The sequence below is a fragment of the Echinops telfairi genome, unplaced genomic scaffold, assembly GCF_000313985.2.
Source record: "Echinops telfairi isolate 266 unplaced genomic scaffold, ASM31398v2 ScPeMD7_7457;HRSCAF=8495, whole genome shotgun sequence".
NCBI lineage: Eukaryota > Metazoa > Chordata > Mammalia > Afrosoricida > Tenrecidae > Echinops > Echinops telfairi.
This window is the reverse complement of record NW_022111357.1, coordinates 32,176,319-32,190,628: the sequence shown is the minus strand read 5'-3', so window position 1 is coordinate 32,190,628 and position 14,310 is coordinate 32,176,319. Positions and strand designations below refer to the sequence as shown.

General features: G+C 45.0%; 1 protein-coding gene across 1 annotated transcript in view; it reads right to left on the bottom strand.

The window, feature by feature from the left end:
• Nucleotides 1-2,440: 2,440 nt before the first annotated feature.
• Nucleotides 2,441-14,310, bottom strand: part of LOC101661722 (arylacetamide deacetylase-like 4) — a 31,504-nt gene continuing 19,634 nt past the window's right edge. Inside the window, exons 3-4 of the mRNA XM_004705420.1 lie at nucleotides 13,869-13,932; nucleotides 2,441-3,218 (exon numbers count right to left, since the gene is read on the bottom strand). Coding sequence (XP_004705477.1) covers nucleotides 2,441-3,218; nucleotides 13,869-13,932 — 842 coding nt within the window. The remainder of the gene's footprint in view (nucleotides 3,219-13,868; nucleotides 13,933-14,310) is intronic.

Genomic DNA, 14,310 nt, shown 5'->3' with positions numbered 1-14,310 from the left:
CACACTCTGTCTCCCAAGTCTATTTTTGGTATTCCCCGGGGATTTCATCACTCTGCTTCCCCTGCTGCTCTGCTGCATGCCCTCAGTGCCTCACCCCAGCGTGATGGGGCCAGGCTGTGCACTATTGTCTCCAGTGCTGTCCCCTGCAGCACCATGGTTCAGTGAGGGACACCGTGTCCCATGGTGGGGCCAGCCCTACAGTCCTCCCCGTGTGTTGTCTGCTCTGAGCAGGAACATCGTCCTTGGGGCTTGGTGGGACAGGATGTCCTCTCCTACTTTTCCATCCCTTTGTATTTCTCCCAAAGACACAGTACTTCCAATTACTTCATATCTATTTGAAGTTTGGAAATGGAATCAGGAATAGCAGGAAAGAATGATGTGTTTGAGCTGTGATGCTGGCAAGAACATGGAAAGTTCCATGGACCGCCCAAAGCACAGAGCTGCCTTTGGAGAAGTACAGCCAGAATGCTCCTTTGGAGCTAGGATGGGAGACTTCTTCCCACATACTTTGGACCTGTAGCTTAGAGACACCAGTCCCTGGAAGAGGGAATCATGCGTGGTCAAGTATCAGGGCAAGGGAAATGAGGAAGACATTCCACAAGCTGGACTGACATAGTGGCTGCATTGAGGATGTCAAACATAAGAAACAATGACGAGGCTGGCACAGGACTGCGCAGTGGCTCATCTATGGTAAGCAAGGCACCCAACAGCACCAACTTCTGCTCCTCAGGCTTGGTGGTCTATACGTTGATTAGGAAAGTCTTGTGACTCCTTTATGGCTAAAGGATTTTTCCTACATGCCAGTGTACACATATATGCCTGGAGCAGGCTGAAATTTGATATTCATTTTGAGGCTGCAGAAGAATGAATAAACCGGTCTTGGAAGAAGTACCATCAGAATGCCCCTTAGAAGCAAGGTGACAAGACTTTGCTGTATGTCTTTTGCACATATCACCAGGAAAGACCAGTTTCTGGAGAGGGAGGGCATGCTTAGCCGAGGACAGGGTCAAGAGGAAGGCTCTCAATGAGCTGCGTCAGTGCAGTGGCTACGACAGTGGGCTCAAGCCTAAGAACGTTGTGTGGGTGGCAGAGGACCTCCCAGTATTTTGTCCTGTTGCAAACAGAGCCACTGCATGGCACTGAACAGTGATGACATGGGTCTCATGGCTACAGCAAGTGGGTTTGATTGGGGTCTTGGGGAGAATAAATACCACCTTGCAAGTCATCTTGCCTGGCAGGCTTCTCACAAGGTTTACAAGCCAGAGGGCTAATCTCCTCAGACACAGGAGGGAATAATGTTACTTTGGTTCATAAGGGAGGCTCAGTTGATTTTAAGGTTCAAGATTTTCAGTTTCTTCTGGGCCCAATCCTCCTAATCCCATTTCATGTTTCAGTATCCCACTCCTTAGCCAATGCCCTACCTGTCACATGAGATCGTTGGTCGAGTCAAACTGTCATTATCATTCCGTTTCTTACAAAATTCAAGTCTGTGTTTGAGTTTCAGCAATATCAGATCTATGGCTACCAGAATGGAAAGGTTGTTTTAAGGTTGTCACAGCGACTCTCAGGTTCCCAGGTTGTGATTTTGAGCAAAGAGATACAGTGTCTGGGTTTGATGTTTTATTGCTGTTGTTTTGTTTTTCTGGAAGTGTTTGCGAGCATTTGAGAAATCCACCCCACGCCCTAGTCTATAGTCATTGTCACTAGCCTAATGCAAACGGTAGTACCCAGCCGGGCTCCCGACATGTGTGCTTCAGTTGATCCCTTATCAGAGCCAGCCACCAGTGATAGCGCGACTGGGATGTGACTGCTTGACATCGCCACTAGCATCTCATTTCCAGTTACCAAGGAGCTCAAAATCATATTCAAAGATATGACCTAACTAACAAAACAAAACAAAAAAATCCCATCTTTACAGTTCTAGCTCTTGGAATCACCCCACTTCTGGTTCCAATTCTGTATCAGTCAGCATATAACCAAGAGACCAAAATCACAGTAATTTGAGCTTGAATATTTTAATATAGTCATTAACTGTAATAGATGATTGGAGCAACAAATAGCTGGCTAGTAAGAAATAGAGGTCTCTATGGAGAGACACTATGCCCAGTTGGTGACATTTATTCGGCATAGATTTCCTGCACTAGGACTTTAAGAAAAATAACAAACCCCCAATCTCTTTGGTATTTCCTTCATGTGATAGAAGGTTGCTAGGTTCAGAATTAGGTATTGTCATTGCCTGAAAGGGGCATCAGAGATATTTGGGGCTTTCTTGAGTACAAAGCGGATCTTTGTCTTAGCTTAGCCCACTTCTTATCTTCTCTGCCAGGGCCAAGTGTGGAAGGGTTGACATCTCCCCAATCAATAAAATCAAACTCACCAGGGACCCAGTTTATGGAAGGATTTCCACACTTGCTGCACCCAATTCATGCTCCAAGGGTCACTACTGGATGCCCCTTATGTAACTGGCGACAGCATTCACAATTCTCCGGGAACACGGGAAAGAGAAACACTTCTTATCAAAGAAGAGGAGGGCTCCGTGGAAACCATCCTCCACATGGTAGGAGACCACAGGGACCCTCAGGTCCTCCAGCCTCTTCTTGTAGAGCAGGGCGTCATCCCGGAAAATGTCGTTCTCACAGCTCAACAAGAAGGCCGGAGGTAACCTAGCCACTACCTCATCATTAGCTAGTAAGGGTGAGAAGCGTTGATCGAAAAGAAGCCCTGTCTCCAGAAAGGCTGCCTCATGAAAAGGGGCCGAAACAGGTGGTCGGTAGTTGCTTGGTTTGAATTTCTTGGGTATGTTGTCTGCACTGAGCCACTTTTGGTATTTCTTCCAGAGCTCCGGGGACCTAAAGGAACCATTCAGCATGGCATCCCACCAGGAGTGGTTGATGGACATGCAATCACACAGACACGTCAGCATGAGCGTCTGAGTGAGGAACGGGACGTTTTTGTAGCGCTGATGGGATGGCAGCTGAAGATTGATCGCCTGGAGAAAGGGGCAGATCATGATCTGCGCTCGGATGCGGGGAAGATCCGACCTTGCCAACAATTTCCGGCAGACATAACCTACAAAGGTACCACCAATGCTTTCTCCCCCGACCAGAACGAGGGAAGGGTCGACCCCATAAGTTTGAAGATTTCTCAGGAAGTGAACGGAGGCAGCGTAGCAGTCTTCTGCCATCACCATCCCAAAAGAGTCTGGATACAAACGGTACCTGAGGCGGAAGCAGAAAGCACAATCAGACTGAGGTGGGTGAGGGTTGTGGGGATACTGTTTGAACTGGGCCCTCAGATCCCCAGCGCTCTGCATCTGATTAGATTCTCACAACAGTCCAATGGTGTAGGTATTTTTATTGCCCACCCCCATGAGAAAGAGAGGGGGTTGTCTTTCCTCAGACACACAGGGATTCTTTACTTCCCCAGCTAGGCTCGGTCTGCTTCCCATGTATCTAGAAACTCCGTGCCAGATTAGACCACGGGACAGCTTTTTATGAAGGATGCAAAGCCACCTGCAAAATGAGCCGTTACCAAAGGCTCAAGTAGAAGGAAAATGTTTTGAGAATGATGATGGCAACATATGTACAAGTGTGCTTGACACAAAGGTTGGATGGATGGATTGTGATAAGAAATGTAAGAGTCCCCAATAAAACGATTAACAACCCAATAACAACAAACCCATCTGTGATTACAGAAAGGGTCAAAGAAGCCACCGCCAGCTCCATTGTCCAAACAGGAATGGAGTAGCGCTACCAGAAGGGTAGGGGGACGGTGGGGAGAGGAGGGAAAGGGAGAGCCTATCGCAACGATGGACACATAACCACATCCCACCACACCTCCTTTCAGGGGGATGAACAAAAGAAACCGTGGGGGAAGGGAGACAACAGTTGGTGTAAGGTATGCAAATAATAATAATTTATAATTTATCAAGGGGTCACGAGGATGTGGTGGGGGGAGGGAGGGAAATAAGAGGAGCTGATACCAAGGGCTCGATAGACAGTAAACATCTAGGAAAGAATGATGGCACCATATGTACAAATATGCTTGACGCAATTGATGTATGGATTGTCATAAGAGCTGTAAAAGCCCCCACTAAAAAAAAATCTTAAAAATAAAGAAAGGAAAAGTTCAAATCAAAGAGAAGTTTCTTGTTTCAGAAGTTTTAAATAGCAAAGGCTTCTTATCCCATGACTCCAAAGAGTGGCCTTTGTTTCTTTGACAGAGGACTAGAGGAGGAGTTGGAAGATGATCCAAAAATAAAGACGTGGAAAAGGTGAGCTAGGGCGGTATGGACATCATGGGCTCCAGGCTGGGCTACTAACCAGGGATTAGCGATTCAAAATGGCCAGCTGCTCCCCCTCGAGAATGCCAAGGCTTTCTGCTCCCGTAACTACTTCACAGTCTCAGAAAGCCACACGGGCAGCTGTGCTCTGCCGACTCATGACCAGTCAGCATCAACTTGCTGGCAGTGAGTCTGGGTTGTTTCCACCAGGCGGGAGGCAGGCACGGTCTCCTCAACCGAGGGAGACGCCTGTACGTGACTGATGAGAAGCTTACGAAGGGGAAGTTAGTTGAAAGTGGTGTGAAAAGTCCCCAAAGGTCCCTCCTTCCGGGAGTAAAAGGGCAAGGAGCAGGAACTTTAAGATGAACTTAAAAAAATGTTAAAATGCTTGAATCGAGATTCAGGTAATAGAAAATGTTTGCATTTTTAAAAAGAACAGCTTGGCTAATCTGCTTGGATTAAACCGTTTTAAAAAGTTTACTGAGGTCATACTTCTCTATTCGAGGTTGTCCGTACATTGGTGCTTCTTTCCTTACATTTGGTCACTCAAAAGCACCAAGAAAGACATAAGACCTGTACTATTTGGTTTGGAAGAAATGGTAAGGGAAGATAAGATCTTAGTCTAATAATGGAAGAACTGGACACTTGGGAAAGAAACCTTATCAGAGAAGAATGTTGGTTTGTATTATCATTATCACTTCAACTCCCTGGTGACTAGTACTTCCATATTTTTCATCTTTTTGTTTTTAACCTATAACTTAAGATAGATTTAAAATGAGTTGGATTTTCTCTGAAGTTAGACAATCTCTGCCTTTGAATGGAAATGTTTTAGTGATTTACATTTAATGTAACGATGGATATGTTTCTTTGTTGTATTTTAGACAGGTGTTTCTAGAGTTGGCAATAATCACTTGTTATTGTATACCTTCTAATGTTTTGAACTATTTTACATGTACCTACCTTACAGTTGCATACTAGTCCTCACCTCTAGAACACCGCTATTTTCATTAAACAGTTTAATGATATACTTTATAAATCTCAAAAAGAAATCTTGGTCTAGAGGTTTTCAAATGTTGTTAGGACAACAAAAGTTCTTTTCTCTATTGAAATAACAGAAGGGGCCCTACTGCGTAAAATGCCAAAGTGTAATTGTTCTGCCTCTATCCAAGAATGAAGGGCTGAGTGCTGACTGTCTTCATCTTCCCGGGCCTCCACAGCTACGACTAAAGACTTAGTGCACTAAGGAAGCCACTTTGAAAGTCACGGTCTTCTCTAGCCCTTGACTAGAGAACCTTTCCAAGGTTGCTCAAAGTCATCGATTTTAAATAGAGGGCTTGATGGGACAATTTGTAACTTCTCAACATTCCCTCCATGAACCATGTATGGATGAATAGGTCAATAGTATTAAGCTGGGTTCACATCGAAGCCCAGGCAACATATGAGGTCCTCGTGCTACATGTGCGGGTCCTTGCTCGGAGGTGGCTCTAGCTCCTGGTAGCAGCAAGCACGTGCTTCAGCTTCTACTTCTAGGTGAGTGCTCCTCACCCACATGCTGAATATATGAACCTGACATAAAAAGAGAAATAACAAAGGTCATGTGCTTACTCTTTGAGCAAGAGCACTCACTCACCTCTCAGAAAAAGGGAGCCATGCCCTCCATGCGTTCCTGTTCTCTTCCCTGTGCACCCACAGCACATCCCTACCTATGGTCGCCAGTCAGCGGGTAGGGGGCCCTGTGCTGAGGCTGATGGGTGTAATGTTAGAATCAGGGCCGGGAGGGTCCAGAACCTAAACATTTCTTTTTTTAGCTCCTCTCAAGGAGTCTTCTCCCAGACATACTGCTTCATCTCCGTCCTCTGACAACCTGAAGCCACTTACCTGCCCTTTGAATGCCATCAGCCACTCCATCAAGCTGTGTTTTTCCCTGCAGAGTTACCATAACACCCAGCAATTCCACTCTGAACTATATAAACATCTCAAGTGTCATGAACAGGTGGATGGCTAAACAATGTGGTATCTGCAGACAGAAGTATTATTTAACCGTCCAGAGAAAAGATGTTCTGATAAATGCTACAACATAAACGAATCGTGAAGACATTGTGCTGAGTGAAATAAGCCAGACGTAAGAAAAGACACAAGAAAAGACAAAAGGGCAAATTCCTACATGAACTGTCTAAAATAGGCAAATCTATAGATTCCAAACGTTCCTAGTGGTCACCAAGGGCTGAGGGGGCAGGGGAATTATTCTCAGAGGGAGCTCCCTTCCTTCCCTTCCTTCTCGTTTTTTAAGTACATATGAGATCACCATAAGTCAGATTCAACTTTAAAAATCCGACTTAAAAAAAAAAATCCGACTTTTCCTTTTGAAATAAAAAAAAATTAAATTATGGGTTGGGTGAAGGTTTACAACACTGTTCAGGTTTCCTTTCAACAATCTATACACAGTTGATACCATGTCTTTGTTTGAACCCCCCACATCCCACTGCCTCCCAGGGTTCCCTATTTCCAATCCTCCTTTCCTAATTGCACCGAAGAGAAATTATTTGGTAGGGGTCTGCTATCTATGTAGGCTGCTGTAACTCTCACCAAATGACGGGGTGGAGGCAGATGAGTTCGTTGTGGAAGACTCTCACGAGGGGATTAGTCAGCTTTACTCAGAGCCGTCTCAGAAAGAACAGGCACTCCCATGAGGGCTACCGGAGGGGACCCCTGAGCTGAGCCGAGCTGAGCTCCTGGTGCGGAGGAGTGCTTAACAACAGCACCAGGCAGGAGAGTGAGGTGGCTTGCAGAGTAGGGTGCCCTTTAGGTTGTTAGTAGGGCTACAGGAGCTTTGTAACACTTGCCCAAGCAGGACAGTAGGAACAGGTAAGAAGCATTCTGTGGACAAAAGAATTGCAGCCTTACCTTTCTGATACCGACTTGCTTCTCTATTAAATCCCATGATCAGAGCACTCTATTGTCTGGGAGTTCTTTGTGGCTATTGCCATAAATGATTGAGCACAACAGAGAGCTAGAGGGCCATGAGAGGGACGGTTGGTGTCAGAGTAGGATAAAGAAGATTGGACGGCGAAGACATGCCTCATGGGAATTGGGCTGCTGTGGGGGTGGATTTTTCTTCCCTTAGAGAAGTCAGTGGTGACCCCATACCATTTCCTCACTAACCCTTCTAAACTTTGTCCTTGACAAATACTGCCCGTTGGATCTCAAATAGGTGATTACCCTAACATATGCACATACACCCCTCGCCAGTGCTAATGTTTTCCTTACAGACCCGTCTATTGTTTGGCTGAAAATTGAGCCATGGAGGTGAATTCATTTCCATGCATTACGGGTGACTAAGGGTCATCGTCTTAGATTCTCTATCTGACCAGTCTGCCTTATCTTTTTTATGATTGTTGAATTTTGTTCCATATTTTTGGCTCACTCTCTGTAGGATCTTCTAATGTGATCCCTTGAAGAGCAAGTAGTAGTGGCAGCCGGGCACCGTTGTAGACTTTCTGATCCCAGGGCGGTAGAGGCTCACGTGGACCTGAGCCTCTCGTTCACTGCCCTCCTTGTTCCACCATGTCTTCAAGTTTCTTTCCTCCAGTCAGGGAGAGACCGATGGCTGCACGTTAAGTGGCCATTCAAGAATGCAGTCACTAGTCATCCAAGTGGCACACGGTCTTGGTGAACTGGGTTATACCAGTTGCCCTTAAACAAACCCGTTCTGTTCCAGGTGATGAAAAGGGTTTACAAATGGATAGTGGTTACGTCTGTGTGGTTGTTTTCAGATGTTATTAAGTTGGCTCTGGGTCGTAGCGGCCCTATGTACAGCAGAACAGAACAATACCTGGTCCTCTAACGAGTGTCATGTTTGAGCCCATTGTTGCAGCTCCTGGGCCAAGTCATCTGCTCTAGGGTCTCTTCCGCTTTCTCCCTGACCCTGTACTTGACCAAGTGATTAGCCAATGTGCCACCAGGACTCCTGGCACCTGTTATTTCCAAATGTAGCAAATGTCACTGACTCGCACCCTTAAAAAATGATGAAAATGGCAACACTCTCAGTTCTGTTTCTTCCATAATAAAATGAAAACAAACACAACTTCGCTTGCTTGTCCCTTGTGCCAGCTCATTTCAGCAACCTGTAATAATAATATTAATGAGACATTTCCTACCAAGTATGAATGCAGGGGTTGGTGGTGTTTTTGTTTATCATCACACTGACCTTGGGAGATGTGGAGTCTGAAGGCAACTCCAATGAGGAACGTTCAGACACAAGGGTAAGCCCGGAACGTAGATGAGGACTTGGAAGATGTTATCTTCTTCCCTCTCATCAGCGAGACCAGAGAAGCTAAATGTTTTGTGTTAGGTCACACAGCAGTATTATCTGCTCAGTCAGGGACAGCCAAGGTGTGTATGTATGGGTAGGAGGCAAGAGGTGGGGCTAACTGTGAAGACAAAATCTTCAACTCCCAGTGAGGTGTGAGTCTTGGAGTAGTAACCAGAATCCTAGGACATGGGCCCACTGCTCCTTCTTTTCGCTCCGTAGGTCCCTGTCTACTTTTATGTTTTCAAAGGACCTCAGCTGACACAGTTATGTCTTCAGACACTTTCAATGCCAGGTCTTGTATGGTCCACATAATTAATTAATTAGATATTTTTAATATCACAGTAAGCATCTACAGAATCATCATTCCCAAATAACAGCTAAAGCAAAAACAAAACAAAACAAAAAATGGTATATAACACAAAGGAATACTATGCATCCATGAAAAACCAGGCATCTGGAAGCCATTATGCTACGTGAAGTTGGTCAATCACAAAGGACAAATACCGTATGAGTCCACTGCTGTAAGGACGAGCCCCAGGATGGGAGCAGCCTCAGGCTTTCAGGCCATCCAGTCTATTGTCCAGGTCGGCCAGGCAGCTTGGTAGAAAGCCTGGTTGCTGCCCATGACCCATGAACTATCCTTTCTCTGTGTGTACCTTGAAGGTCACTTTGGCAGTGGTATCCTCATGTCAACTGGGACAAGACTTTCAAGAGAGGGGGAAGGGAGGATGACTGCTTAGTGGCTGCCATGCAAAGGTATGTTGACATTTCCCCTGACTGGCAGACAGACCTGCCCGAGTGATGGGGGACATTGATGGAAAAATCAAGTCAAGAGTGAGAAAGGGAACATGTACATCTTGGAGGAGAGAAGTGCTTTCCTCTTGGTAGAAAAAGGGGGAGGACTAACTTCCTAGTTGGGGAAAAAATGACTAACAATACTTTATAAGACCCTAACTGGGGAGCATGTCTGGTCCTACACTCCTAATAAGCCACATAGGTACGAGTTTCTGTACACACCCCGAGGACCAATTCCATGTGCCATAGAACACTGGGGACATTGAACCCTGGATCTTCAAAGTGCACAACACACTCCAAAGGCTATACAAAGAGATGCGATATGGAAATCCCACTAGGTGAAATAGGCTCTACTTCAAACACACCTGTAACCTGAGGACTTAGGACCAAAACCACACTGTGTGTGAAGAAGCAGAAGACCGCTCTACCAAGAGTATTGAACTGTGTTAGGTGGACAAACATTTACTTATTACTTCAATGCCCTACTTGCTGTATTAAGACATGTATTATTCTGGCAGAGCTGTGCCTGACATTGACAGTGAACATTATTCTAAGTTTTGCCTGATCACCAGCTCTCATTGTTTGTACAAAGTGTCCAGTTACATATATATTCTGTACAAGTGAATAATCCATATTTTGTGATATGTTGCAGCCTACTCTTGTTCAATCTCCCCCTCTCAATAGTGTTTTCAAGTGAGTACTATGGAGTTATCAATGGCACTATAAAAAGAAGATCCTTAAGCTCCCAGAGAAGGTCAATAATATCTTTTAACCTAAATTAACAAGAATGTCTCTAAGGCGAACCAGAGGGAGATTTTAAAAAAGTGTAGATTCAGCAATGGATTTTGGGCTCTGTGGAAGTCACCTAATCTGGTGTCAATTTAAGGATTAAGAGTGTAGGGGTGGAGTCTAGGTTGTCAATCTGGAGATAGCCCATGAGACTTCTGTGTGGGCATGACCTTCTCCTGCGAATTCTGGGAAATCTGGTGCTTCCTCCTTGGAGATGAAAGACACCTCTCTCTCTCTGCTACTCCCTGGGAGACATTGCAGAAGACAAGCCAGATGGACACAACCAGACCTCGGAAGCTGGAAAAGCCACAGAGAGATCCCTGCCAGCGCTGAGATGTTTCCAATGACACTGGATCCAAAGACTTTCTACCCACTGGCCTGTGATCTTCCGCATTGGACATCATTGCGTGTGTTTCGTGAGTCTAAGGAGGACTTTATGGATTGATATCGGGAATATGGGCTAGTATCAGACTTATGGACTTGATCTGGACTGGGCTGGGATGGTTTCTCAATGTTCAGTTGCTCTTGTATATAAATCTCTTTCTTATATGCACATGTGTATCCATGGATTTGTTTCTCTAGTCTATCCAGACTAACACAGGCTCCCACTTAATCCTAGCTCCAATCTAAGAATTAGTTCTTATGACATGGTCCTGCTCAATACTCCCCCTTGTAAAGGAAGGACAAAACATATGGGTGCTATAGCAAAGTGTGGTGAAGGAATTAGATGGTGCTTGGCTATCAGAAAAAAACAGAATCTGGGGTCTTAAAGGCTTTTTTTTCCCTTTCCCCAACATTTCTTAAAATTTGCTGACTACAATTCAAAGACATTGAAGCATTACAACAAGTAACAACCAGAAATTCAAGCAGGATTCAAAGAGGATTTAGAACAAAAGATATCATTGCTGCCAGATGAATCTTGGCTGAAAGCAGAAAGTCCCAAAAAATGTTTGCTTACTTTTTATTGACTATGCAAATACATTCACCTGTGTGGATTATAAAACTAAAAACTCTTTATGTAAAGAATGGAATTCCTGAACAATGAATTATGCTCATGCAGAAACTGTCAATAGACTAATAGACAGCTATTGGATAAAGCAAGTAGATGCTGCGTGGTTCAAAAGCAGGAAAGATGTGTGTTGTATCAGCACCCTTATTCATTGTGAATACTGCATACATAACCAGAGAAGCTGGACTATGTGATGAAGAATGCGACATCAGGAACAACCTGTGAAATGCTGATGACACAACCCTGCCTGCTGAAAACAAAGGGACTGGGAGCACCGAATGATGCAGACAAACCACCACAGTCTTCAATCTGGGTTGCCTCCCCCATAAAAACGACAAGAATCTTCACGACTGGATCCAAAGACATCATAATAAATGGAGGAAAATCTGATTTTGTCAAGGATTTCATTTAACAATCAATATTCATGGAAACAGCAGCCAAGATCTCAAACTGTATTGCAGTGGGCAGATCTGCAACAAAAGCCTCTTGACCATGTTTGAAGAGCAAGGCTGTCACTTTGAGGACTAAGGTGGGCCTGACCCGAGCCATGGCGTTCTCCATTGCTTCATACACATGGCCAAGCTGCACAGTGACTAAGGGAGACGGAAAAAGATTTGATACAAGGTAAGTAGGTTGTTGGTTGGAAAAAAAAGGGATATTTAAATTGGCGTGAACTGCCGGAAGAACACCACCATGGTCAACTGTCCTTTGAGAAAGCAGTGCCCCGCAGTCCCATTCAAGTGCTGTCTAACCCCAGGGCCACCCACATGCTCTGTCTAGACCTTCACTAGCTGGCGATGTTCCTAAGTTGTGACTGAGGTTCTCAGGGGCTACCTGCTCCCAGGTGAGGAACAGGGCCCTTCTTCATCAACTGTTCTGAGTCTGGAAGCAACTCTGAAACCGGCTCACGCTGGGTGTCCCTGCTAGCATTTGAAATTTCGGTGATATCGCTTCCGGCATCACAGAACCACACAAGACACCACAGGACAAATTGACAGACAGAACTGTCTTGGTGGGAGGACGGCTGGAATGCTGCTAAGGAGCAAGGATGGTGAGACTTTCTCTCAAGTACTTTGGACATTTTACCATGAGAGACAAAGGAAATCACAGGATGCTTGTTATAAGGTCAGACTGACCCAAAGTGTATCAGAGGGGAGATCACGTGACAACATTTTAGCCATTCAAGTCGAGTTGTCATTTTAATCTCTGACCGCTGTCTCTCCAAGACTCTCTGTCTGATAACCAGGATATTCCCATCCCTCTGTTATGGTTAGAGGGAAATCACTGCACACCAGAACCTCACAATCTAGACTCTGACGCCATCCCCTTCTTTGAATTTGGATTATATAATTTACAATCACAGCTGTTGGTGTGCTTCTTCCATGTGGGTTTAGTTAATGTCTCACTTAGAAGCTTGCTTGTCTACAAACAAGCCTTTAAGACCCCAGACTTTATTTCTGATAGCTGGGCACCATCTGATATTTTCAGCACACTTTGCTGTAGCACCCATATATTCTGTGTTTCTTTCTTGAGGGAGAGTATCAAGCAGGATCATGCCATAAGAACTATTGATTCTCAGCTTGGAGCTAGGATCTGGTTTTACTATTTTCTTTCTTTCATATTGGGGTTTATCTGTTGATTTCTTCATTGTAGGTAGCCTTCTTGAATCTTTGTTATGTGTTTGCTGTGTTTCTCGGTATATGAAACCCAGGGGAGATGAATCTAGAGTGACAACCACTAGAACAAGGGTCTCTGAGGGTTACAAAGTTGGGGGGAGGTGGTAAGTGGGAGTTGATATCAAGGAGTTCAAGAGGAAGAAATGTTTTGAAACTGATTTCGGCAACAATTGTACAATTGATGTGATTGAACTCTGGAATGGTATGCTGTTTGGATTACTCCTAATAAAATGGTTTGGGGGAGAAAAAGGTAGAGGGTCCGCAAAAACGAAGACCCTCATTGAGATGGGTCAACACAGAGGCTGCAGAAATGGGATCAAACCTAACAATTAGGAGGCTGGCACCCGACTGGGTAGTTTCCTTCTGTTGTGTGTGTGCTGACGACTGACTCAACCATACCACGTGCATTCTCTAACAGCACTGCTTTATTTATTTTAGTATTTTTACTGGTTGAATGTATTTACTGGTCGAATTATATTGGTTGAATGTGATTTTTATGTAATTAGTTCTTTTTACTCTATTGGATTCTGCTAAGATTCGTTCAAAGTTCCTCGGTAATGAAAACAGTAAATGCACTTGGAATTAATTGGATGTTTGACTCCACCTACAAGCACCTTGGAAGAAAGATCTGGTGATCTACTTTAAAAAAAATCCCCCATGGAAAACTTTATGGAGCACATGAATAATGGATGTGAAGGCATCTGGGTAATTCAGTCACATTATGGTGCACCCTCTAGTTCATTTATCTTAACGACCGCGTAATGTTTCAGTGGTTGTGTGATATCCAACGTGTCGTGGTTTCTTCGTTCACTGTCCTGTGGATGGGCTCTTGAGTGGGTCCCAGGTTTCGGCTACTGTGAACAGTATGTACCTGTGTCTGGGGATGCAGGTGCAAGGGCCTCTCTGATGGCCCGGAGAGGCCCCTCTGTTGGGCAGACGATCTGTTCCTCGCCTCTGCCTCTCTCTCACCCAACCCAACCCAGCCCACTCTGTCCAGCGACTCACCCGACTGACAACACCACAGATTCGGTCTCCCTGGCCAGAAAACAGCACAGGCTATGGTAAGAGGCTGCAAGACAAAACCATGCAAAGAGAGCGAGGAGTCAGCGGGGAAGACACGGAGTCAGTAAAGCTGGCTGCTCTCCAGGGGTCTGCACCTCTGCCACAGCCTGGGGGAGAGCCAGCTCAGCACTACGTTGGTGCATGGCAACGTCTCAGAGCCACGACACGCCAGACACCTCTCCTTCATCCCCCGAATCCTGGATCTGATATGTCTTGGTCACATTCTGCAAGTTTTTGTGGTTTTTTTGCAGTGAGGGAAACTGAGTACTGAGAAGTTTTGGTGATTTTAACCAACAAAGTCTAGATGAGAGAAATTAAGCCTACCTCTTTTGAGAATAAGTATACATATTGACCCCATAACAGTGTGTGTGTGTGTGTGTGTGTG